General features: G+C 41.9%; 1 protein-coding gene across 2 annotated transcripts; it reads right to left on the bottom strand.

Annotated features, from left to right (window-relative positions):
• Positions 1–2093: 2093 nt before the first annotated feature.
• LOC108096406 (cationic amino acid transporter 2) lies at positions 2094–9157 on the bottom strand. Of its 2 annotated transcripts, XM_017197978.2 has the most exons (8): positions 9056–9157; positions 7799–8170; positions 6681–6972; positions 6128–6412; positions 5960–6064; positions 4915–5727; positions 4578–4853; positions 2202–4490 (listed from the first exon to the last, which is right to left on the bottom strand). In XM_017197978.2, the coding sequence occupies exons 3-8, from the start codon at positions 6919–6921 to the stop codon at positions 3034–3036; spliced, it is 3177 nt and encodes a 1058-aa protein (XP_017053467.1). In that variant the 5' UTR covers positions 6922–6972; positions 7799–8170; positions 9056–9157; the 3' UTR covers positions 2202–3033. The 2 variants fall into 2 exon arrangements, with proteins under 2 accessions (XP_017053468.1, XP_017053467.1); XM_017197979.2 differs by lacking the exon at positions 9056–9157 and having other exon boundaries at positions 2094–2319; positions 7799–8113.
• Between the last annotated feature and the right edge of the window lie 685 nt (positions 9158–9842).

The following is a 9842-nucleotide window of genomic DNA, read 5'->3' as shown; positions in this document are numbered from 1 at the left end:
GAGGATTATGTCCTGGCAGAATGCGAATACGAATGTGTGGGGGTAAACTCGCAATTTTTATGAATATGGAAAAGCCGCTTTGGACGGCGGAGGAAATAATAACAAACTAACGAAACTTCAAACAAAAACAGGGCAACAATGTAGTTGGGTCGGGTTAAAATGTTATTAGAGCTGAGCAATGATTACATAACCGAAAACCAATTTGAAAAGAAATTGTTTCAGGAAAAATGGAGAAAGCTGTGCTTGAAATGGAGCTTAGATTATTTAAGAGGGTGAATATTAAAGAAATGTGTGAACTTACAACTTAAATACTGGAGATATGTTTAAAATATCTTCCTGAAAAAAAGGTTTATTAAGCATTTGTTTGAAACGTTCAGCGAAAGAATGCTTTTCTCTTTAGACATTATTTTGTGTACAATTGAAGATCTCCAATTATATATTTTGAACTAACTTCAAGTACTGACACCTTTATCAATGCTTTTCAATCACTTAACATCTGCATGTCACACTCCTCGTGTACTTTATTTACCATATCTGATCTCATGCACTTGGTTTTTATTTATGGAATCTTATTTCCCCACATGAATACTTACCCAACCCAACTTACCCAACTGTCTCCCCAATGGAATGCAATATCCAAAGTTGTAGTAGTCCCCCTGCATTAATTAGTTTCGCTCTTTGCCAATTTGTCACAGAGCCTGATGTCAATGCTCGGAAAATGGGAGGGCGAGATCTTGAACTCCACCCAACGGAACTGCCCCTTTCGAAGGTCTTAAAGTCTTAGCCAGAGGGACTTTAAGTTTTGGCGCCCATAAATATGCCATAAAACTATTTGAACGGTCGACTAGATAAAGGGGGCGGACAGTCGGCGAGCAAGTGTAGCAAACAACCAAAACAACCACCAGACCACCAGACTTCTGGGACTACCAACTAGATACTCCCCCTCTCCTCCCGGCCCATAACAAAGTTAATAATAATAAAGCAGGGGCGGAGAAGTCAGGGGCACGCCCCAGACAAAGTCCCCGCCAAATACGATTACAATTTGTTACACTTACGCAGCACAAAAGTCGTCAGCCACCCCGCGTCATCCCATATTCTCATTCTCATTCCGAGTCCGATTCCCATTCCCATTCCCAAGACCAAAAACTAGAACCACCAGTCCATCTTTTCCGTGGAGCTGGGACGCCAAACAGTCGCCAGTTGTTTCGTCTTTCGTCTTGTGGTTATACAAATCTCCAGACTGGCATCAAAAGCAGCAGCAGCAGCAGCATCGTAGAACCAGAAGCATCAGCAACCTGACCAAAGAAATGCCCAAACGAATGTCCGCATAAATCAGAGCATGGTTTGGGTTGAGACACAAAGGGGAAGCTGCCACATCGGCTGCCCAAGGGGATGTTTCCGTCTAATCAAAATCAAAGCAAAGGGGAACGCCACACTGAACAAAATCGCCAAGGGCTTACTTCATTTTACATTCAAGGTTGCAAGTTTGTGGCATGTAAAACAGAAATCTCAATCTTTATTCGGTGGTTGGCTTAATTAATTGAAAATAAAAAAAGAAAATGGTTTAATAGAGTTATAAAAATATTATGAAGTTGATAATAATGCTGCATGGTAGCATATAGAGAATATAATTTGTATTTATATCCTTAAACAATTTTATTGTAGAATTAGATTAACAAAAGTAACCACAGGTTTTACTCTTCAAGTGATTGTGCATACAATTTTATACACATCCCTTTGGGTTTTGGTTTTCTGTGTAAAACCATTTAGAAACTCACCGAGGAGAACTATGAAAAGGTTAAAGGGGAAGTACACTCCCCGAAAAGAGCGCACACTCTCGTTCGACGATCAGCCGATGCCAATTAATTTATCAAAGTCAGTGTAGTCGAGGAAGAAGCATTTTCAAGACAAGGCCACTGGGAATTAAACGACAATGAACGATCCCCATTCATTGGGTTATTAATACGGCACACTCTACAGATCCTCACAAGATCATCGGGGAATCGATTCCGGAAGCGGCTGCAGTTGCCATCGACATTTCTTTTCTTTCTTTCCATTCTTTCCCTTCGCTCTCTCAGGTAAACTCATTTGACTTTTATTAATTACAACTAGATTTTTATTTATAACCAACAAATTGTTCACAATTTATCAAATTGGCTTAGTGAGGCCTTCGTGTATGTACACCTATAAACGAGTAGATACATAATTATCAACATGCTCAGAGACGATCGCTGTATTTGAGCTTCTGCCAGCCAGCCCTTTGCCGCTTCATTTCCCGGTAGCTGTTGGGCAGGCCGTAGAAAAAGTATATGGACAGTCCTATATAGTATGTGTGGAGAACCGATTAGTTAACGTATTTGGAGGTATCTTAGGCATGCACTAGTTCTGACGTTTTTAATACCATTTAATATAATACTTTTACGACTAGTTTGAGTTAGCTAAGCATGCTTCGTAATTAATTGGTGATTGTGAGGGGATAGGATTAAAAGGAGTTTCTTTAACTTATTTATTATATTTACATGTTTGTCTCATTATAGCACTTATTAAGCACCCTGGGTGCCGAAGCATTTATAAGAAATCTAACCAAGGCAAACAGTTAAACTCAATTAATAAATTACATAAGATTTGAAAAATAATTTATCGCTCTTCAAAAACTAAACAACCATAAATTTTCTCTTTCCGTTAGCAGTTATTTCTTCACTTTGTTAGCAACTCCTTGTTTTTCTTTTCCGTTTCACTCTTTATGGCAAATCGTGAAGGACCCTTCGTAGCGGACCACCTCCTCCCTCACAAGCCACCTGGTACTTATCGTCTAGGATTGCTGGCACTCCGTACTAACTACGAACTAGTAACTACAGCTACAGCTAGATACATATGTACAAAACAAGCTACATTTGCATTCCGATTCGAATGCGGGAGTTAACTACTTTTAACCGGGGGAAAATGGCACCCTCTTTGGTTTCACCAGGGGCGATGGGTTGTGTGTGAAGGGGGCTGCTATATAATGGGTGAACCCCCCTCGGTTCTCGGCACTCAGCTGTCCCCCTCCTCGACTTCTATGTAGGTGGACTGCGGACGTTGGCGACGCACCAATTCCGGATGCTGTTGGGTTCGGTGCGAGGGACCCCGCTGCAATATGGCCTCCAATTTGGCTTTGAATGGCACCGGCTCGGACTGCTCCGGTTGCTCCGGCTGCTCACCGGGATCCGGACGCGCCTCCGCCTGCGAATCCGGTGGCAGGAGCGCCGCGTTCTTGGCATCCACGATATGCTGGCGACTTAAACTGGGTCGCTGCTTGCGCAAACTAATGCTGTTGATGGTCTTATATAGCACCGGATCGAATTTCGGTGGACGCGGTATGCTGTTGGCAGCCGTAGCCGCCGCATCTGCAATCCGAACTGGAGCAGGTGGGGACTTCGGGGTGGTGGGCACTCCGGCGAGGTCCTCATCAGCATTACCAGTCTCATTATGGTCGATTTTCCGCTCGCTGATGGCCTTGAGCATTAGGCGACGCACATCGGTTTCGCTTTTCGATTGCTTTAGTGGTGGCCTTGCTCTCGGCTCCTCCTCCTCCTCCCCGTTGCTCCTCTTGACAGGAGGAGGCCCCTTCACCTGGTGGGCATTGGCATTCATAATGATGTGGCTTAAGCGGTCTTTAAACTTGGCCGAGTGCAGCGGATCCTCAATCGCGGAGGCCTGGGATTTGAGGGAAGTTTGAGAGGCCAAACGCTGCAGTACGAAAATTGGTTTTGGCTCCAGCGACTCCTTCACTGATTCCGCATCCTCATCTAAGTTATCCCCTTTCAGTGGGGAAGCCTTTCCGGCTTTCATCTTTTCCAGTTGTTCATAGAAAGCCTCGCTGTTGAACAGGTCCTCCAGCATTTGATGGGCCACCAATTTGCATTCCTCGTAATTACTCAGTTTACCTATTTTACTCAAGTGGGAAATGCCGCTGTGGACTTCATCGTCATCGCTGCTGCTGTGAACGGTGGCCACAATGACAGTTTCTATAACACTCGGATACATCTCGGAGTCAAGGCTAAAGTGCCGCTCAAAAATCAGCTGTTGCTGGAGGTCCAACTCCTGTTGACTTGGCTGAATGTCCACTGCGTCCAGGACATCGTCCAACATGGCAATAACCGACTGTTCGTCCTCGCGCGTTGGAAATTCATTATCGCCGCCCAAAGTGGCAGTGGAATTCTCACTCTTTGAGTCTTCCACATAGAAAACCTTTCCATTGGCATGCTTAACTTCAATCAAATCTTCACCAACATCACTTAGATTCTGGATTTTATCCAAGCTGCTGGTGGGACTTTTCTTCAGCTGCGTTTCCAGGGTCAGGACACTCTCATTGGAAATACAGTGATACTCCTGCTCTCGACTTTCCTGCAGACCCTTCAGCGCCTTGTAGAAAGCCCACCGCTCGGGATTTCTCTTCTGCGGATTCTTGCTATCGTACAGATACCAGCATGCAAGGAATATGGGAATACCTAGGACATTTAGGTTAGTACAAACGTGCCACATGCATCACACTTCTACCACATGCAAAAGGATCTTAGGTGTGGAGTCCGACTCACCCACAATCATCCAGACCCCGAAACGAATCCACGTCCAAGTGTCCAGCTGGAGCATTAGATATATGTTGATGAAGATACTGATGGCGGGAACAACCGGCACAAATGGCACTCGGAATAATCTGCGACGAGCTTCTCTGGGCTGAAGGCAAATTAGCAGGATCACCAGGAACATCAACAGGACTAAAACAACTAGGAGACTTAAGGCCCAAATTTCTTTTGCGACAATCAAGGAATGAGCTTGCATAATCAGCACTCCAATACCCAAGGAAATCAGGCCTAAAAGTTTTTATAAATATCAATAGTTATATTAATATAAAATTGTATTTATTAAACTCACAAAACAATGTAGCCAGCACTCCCACAATCCTCGAGGATATGGAATTTGGTTCCTTGATCCTGTGCACATTGAAAAGTTGTGTGCAAACCGAACCGCAAGTAAATCGCTCAGCACTCGAAGTCAAAGAAGTGGTTTCCGAAGCTCTAACTTCCCTCTGTCCTGGATTCTCCTCCTCGCAGTAATCCATATATCGGAGGAGCATTATAGATATGGCCACAACGCTGTAGGCCAACAAAGTGCCGATGGACAGCAGGCTGACTAATTGAGCCAAGTCGAAAAGTCCAGCAATTGCGGCCGTGAAAAGAGCTGACACAATGGATCCAGTGACGGGTACTCGGAATCTTGGACTCACTTTGCCCAGAAATTTGAACAAAAGGCCATCCTGGGCCATGGAGTACATCACTCTGGGCAGTGGAAATAGGGCTCCAAAAAGACTTGCCATCAGACCCACCAATCCACCAATGGTGACAATCCACATGGCTGTTGGCCAACCAACGTATTCGAAGGCATAAGGAAGCGGTGCGTTGGCATCTTGGAGATAATATGGCAACATTAATGTAAGTACAGTGGACACTCCGAAATAACACAGGAAGATTATCAGCAGAGAGAGCAGGATCGATTTCGGTATATTTTTGCGAGGATTGCGAACCTCTTCTCCAGTTGTGGCAATGCAATCGAATCCCACGAAGCCAAAAAAGCAAGTGGCAGCTCCTCGAAGAGTTCCCTCGAATCCAAAGGGGAAAAATCCTCCTTCTCCAATTGTGGAATTCGTGCTGACAGTACTCGGATCCACCGTCCAGTTGGAAATGTCGGCTGGGGTTAAAAAAACAAACAAATAATTAATTAGAAAAACACAATCTGAACTTGATTCTAACTATCTTCAATCAAGATAAATTTAGTATGTTGTTAAAACATTTTTGAAAATAGAAGTAAACAGGTAATCTAATGTTGTTGACCTTTTTGTATGCTTAGGAACTTAGAAGTACATTTCAGCTAGGCATTTCCTTTTCTGTACTTATCTGTGATTATTTAATAAAATATTTACCTTTAATGGCGCCAGCTATGATGACGAATCCGAGAATAAATATATTAAGACACGTTACAAAGTTGTTAGCCATAGTGGATGTCTCCACTCCAAAGGCAAGAGCCACTAAAGAAAAACAGAAACTATTAATAAGTGAAAATCACTTATACTACATATTTTATCACTTACCACCAAAAACAACTACTAATCCGAAGGCTAAGAAGTCGAAGTAGCTCCCCAAAAAACTTACATTCATGGGAGCCACTTCTGCAAATGTGTTTTTCAAGGTGTCATTCAGCAAGGAGTCTAAATAGAGACTGATACCCCTACAAACACTCGCGGTGCCAATGACATACTCCAAAATAAGATTCCAGCCAATGACGAAGGCCACAAATTCTCCAATGCAAACATAACTATATACATATGCCGATCCCGCTTTGGGAACTCGAGCTCCAAATTCCGCATAGCAAACTCCTATAAATAACAAATAGTTATATATTGGTTTAGTCACTTTTACTAAAGCTTTTGTATTTATCTGAAAATATTTTTATATTTTTATATTTACAGAAATTTATGGGACATATTTTTTATTTATTTAAGAGCATACTCGAGTATTTTTGTGATTGATTATTATTATTTATTGGTTATATCATTTTTTAAGCTTTAAGGTTTATTCTCTTTTTATATGATTATTGTATAGTTGATTTACTAATTTCTTCAATGTATTCACAATCAAACTCACCCGCTAGCAGCGAGGCCAGTGCGGCGATGGCAAATGATATCATCACCGAGGGACCCGCCTGATCCTTGGCTATCTGTCCGGCCAGCACGTAGACCCCTGCGCCCAAGGTCGATCCCACTCCGAGGGCCGTGAGGTCCCATAGACCCAGCACCCGATTCAGCTTCGTCTCCCCCTCGGTTCCATCGGCCTGGAGATTTTTGCGCCGGGTGAGTACTTTCCAGGGCGAGATTTGGCGAACCATTTCTCCGTATCTCTCTCACGATTTGCGGGGAGTTCAGTAAACCCCAAGATTCTGGAAAGGCAGGAATTTCAGAATTGCACTCAGCAGAGGCTTAGCCAAGATCATAATGCACTTCGATCTACGTATTGTCTTATCTTGTGACGACGCACGATTGTATAATGCAAATAATTGAGCTCAAATTGTAATCGTTAATGGCGAGGCTATTGTGGGCTGCGAGTTTGAACTCGATTGCTCCACTTAGAATTCGGTATATGTACAAAGGTAATCTATATGTCGGGAGTGGTGCATACGGGAAGGTTTCAGGGTTGGGGGACTTGTGATGGAAAAGTTTTCGGATGCACCTTTCTAGAAAGTTTTTAATCAGTTTGACTTACCTAGTTAATTCAACAAAATAGTAATACAAATTAAAAATCACTTATTCAACTATTGCCTGTGTTTTTCCTGAAAGCTTTTAGTTATTATAAAATTTTTTTATGTAAATTCTGAGTGCAACATCTGATAAATGAATTTTGTAGCAAATAATGACAAAGATTATAAAAAACGGTAGGTGTTTTGTAAATTAATCTTTTAAATCCTTACTGCATTCGCTGTGTATCATAATTTTTCTTGTATTTTCCCCGCAGGTGACTAATCAAAACACCCCACCCACACCTTTTCCTTATAAAAATACTCATCACTTTGATAAGAATCAGATGCTCAAGTTTTTTGCCTACAATATCTGCCTCAACTTTGTTTGCCTTTCTATTATTAAGTTTATAATTCGTTTGCTCTCCGCTTACGAAGATAATTAAGTGGGTCTAGGTGAGACCACCCTACATGTCGAATGGAAACTTATGCTGTATTTATATAATTATGGTAAACTTGGCACTTCACTCACCGCCTTTAAAACAGTTTTTCTCGCTTTTTCTCGCTTGACAACTATTGCAGTTGTTGCATTTGCAGTGCACTCTGGGCAAATATTTTCGTCTTGCCTTTGTTTGATTCTTATTAATGAATTGAAAGTCTATTATTAATTTCCGCTCACACAAAACAATACAAAACGGACAACAAAAGCGGGACTGACACACTTGGCGATCTGGGAGCGTCTGTCTGCAGGCTGTCGGCTTCGCATTACAGCCGCGAATTCTTCGCGAACTCCTCCTAAGATAAGACCACCAGGCCAGCGAGCCGAACTCGAACCGCCTCCTCAGGCCGACGAGTGTTAGCCATCAGCGTAGAGAGTGGGTACACGGCGAGAAAAGAAGTGGTTCTGCAGGAGCAAGTATAGGTTTAAAGAGTGGAACTTAAAATATCACAACAAATTTTAAAAGAAAACATTTTAATGGGACTGAAAAAGTTATTTACGATCTATATATTGCCTCGTACTTCAATGGTAATGTATTCATTATATTAAAAAGTTTTGATCTTTGCACTGTATATAAACAGGAAGCCATAAAATATGATTTTCAAAGGGGAAACAATCTCAAACTGTAAACTATAATACTTTAGTGTTGAATTTTCATATATTTGTAGATACAAAGATTCAAAATCGAGAGCACAAAATATTTTTTTCTATTGCATAAATTATCAGAAATGGCAATTAAGATTCGTATTCTTATTTATTGCCGAGTTGAATAGTTCTTTGCGAGTAAAAACCTAATATAGTGGAGAACTTTACTGTTTTATTTTCAGTGCACGCCCGAAGCAAAGCTGATAAGAGACGAAGTCGGCTGGATTTATATGAGATAAGGCCCTAGACGGGGGATCGGTGGGTTTCCGAGATGATCTGGGTTGTAATTAGAGCGAATACAAAAAAATTAGCAGGTGTGCGAGAGGGAGGGGGCGAAGGAGCGAGGGAGAGGGGCTGAGTCACACAGTGTGACGTCGACGCATGTTGCTGCTGTGTTTTTGATGTTGCTGCTGCGATTGCTGCTGCTGCTGCTGCTGTTTCACTTTGTTGTTGTTTTCCGACTTTCGGTTTTATGATCTTGCGATAGCGAAACGACAGATTTTTTTTGTTTTTGTTTTTCGCCGCCACTACAAGCAATTCCAGAACTGTGTTATTTATGTTGTTTCAGATAACACTGTTTGTATTCACGTTTTTACTTCATTTCCGATCTGCCGTTTTTTCGGCTTTAGATTTGGGCATTCATACTTTTCTCCCGCTCGTTCTGCTATCTCCCTTTCGCGGCGTATCACTCTCTCTTTCGCACTGCCAAACGGGCCGCGGTTGTTGACGGTTTCGGTGTATAGCGTTAACTGAAAGTGTAAGATAATATTCTGGCCGCTATATAGAGAGAGCGCTACGAGAACTGGCCGTCTATATAGTGGAATGCAGTAACAATATCGCACAGGCGAACACAATTATAAATGCTTTCTGCTGCTCGTCTTCTTCCCTCTGTTATTGTTTTCATTGTTTTTGGTCTAGATGTTGCTGTTTTTATTGTCGTTAGCTGTCGAGTGTCAATTTGTAGATTTTATGGAGTGGTTAAGTCGGTTGATAAGCTCGGATGCGCTCCACACAATGATTTCAATCAGACGCATTGTATTTACTTACATTTCCCTTAATTTATTTTAAATCAACTAAGCAAGTAAAACAAAAACGTAACCAACTGCATTCGATTTGGAGCACCCAGCTTATCTCACTGAAATCTACAATTACGTAAACTCGGATCATATATGGAGGTGAATGAATCGCTTTATTTCATAATTCTAGATATGATTTACTGATACGAGATAAGCCGATTAAACAAATCTGCTTTGATTGCGTTGTTCAGGTGTTGATTCTTTCTTTATAAATGGGGCTCTTCAACCGATTATCCAGAGCGTTCCAACAATTTTTACTTGTAAATTCCACATTTGCATTGGCGAATTCTTGGCACTTTACTAAATTTGTTTGAAAACGAACGCAATCACTAACAGCTGTATAATTATCTGTAAAT

The sequence above is a fragment of the Drosophila ficusphila genome, unplaced genomic scaffold (assembly GCF_018152265.1).
Source record: "Drosophila ficusphila isolate 14025-0441.05 unplaced genomic scaffold, ASM1815226v1 contig_106, whole genome shotgun sequence".
NCBI classification, from domain to species: Eukaryota; Metazoa; Arthropoda; class Insecta; order Diptera; family Drosophilidae; genus Drosophila; species Drosophila ficusphila.
This window is presented reverse-complemented; position numbering and strand designations above follow the sequence as displayed.

What these genes read in the sequence shown, in the direction of transcription:
- LOC108096406 (XM_017197978.2), bottom strand. Translation starts at nt 6,921, where the DNA reads ATGGTTCGCCAAATCTCGCCCTGGAAAGTACTCACCCGGCGCAAAAAT. An exon ending in CATAGCTGGCGCCATTAAAG is followed by an intron (nt 5,728 to 5,959) that starts GTAAATATTTTA and finishes TTTTAACCCCAG; the next exon opens with CCGACATTTCCAACTGGACG. An exon ending in CGGGGTCTGGATGATTGTGG is followed by an intron (nt 4,491 to 4,577) that starts GTGAGTCGGACT and finishes TAAATGTCCTAG; the next exon opens with GTATTCCCATATTCCTTGCA.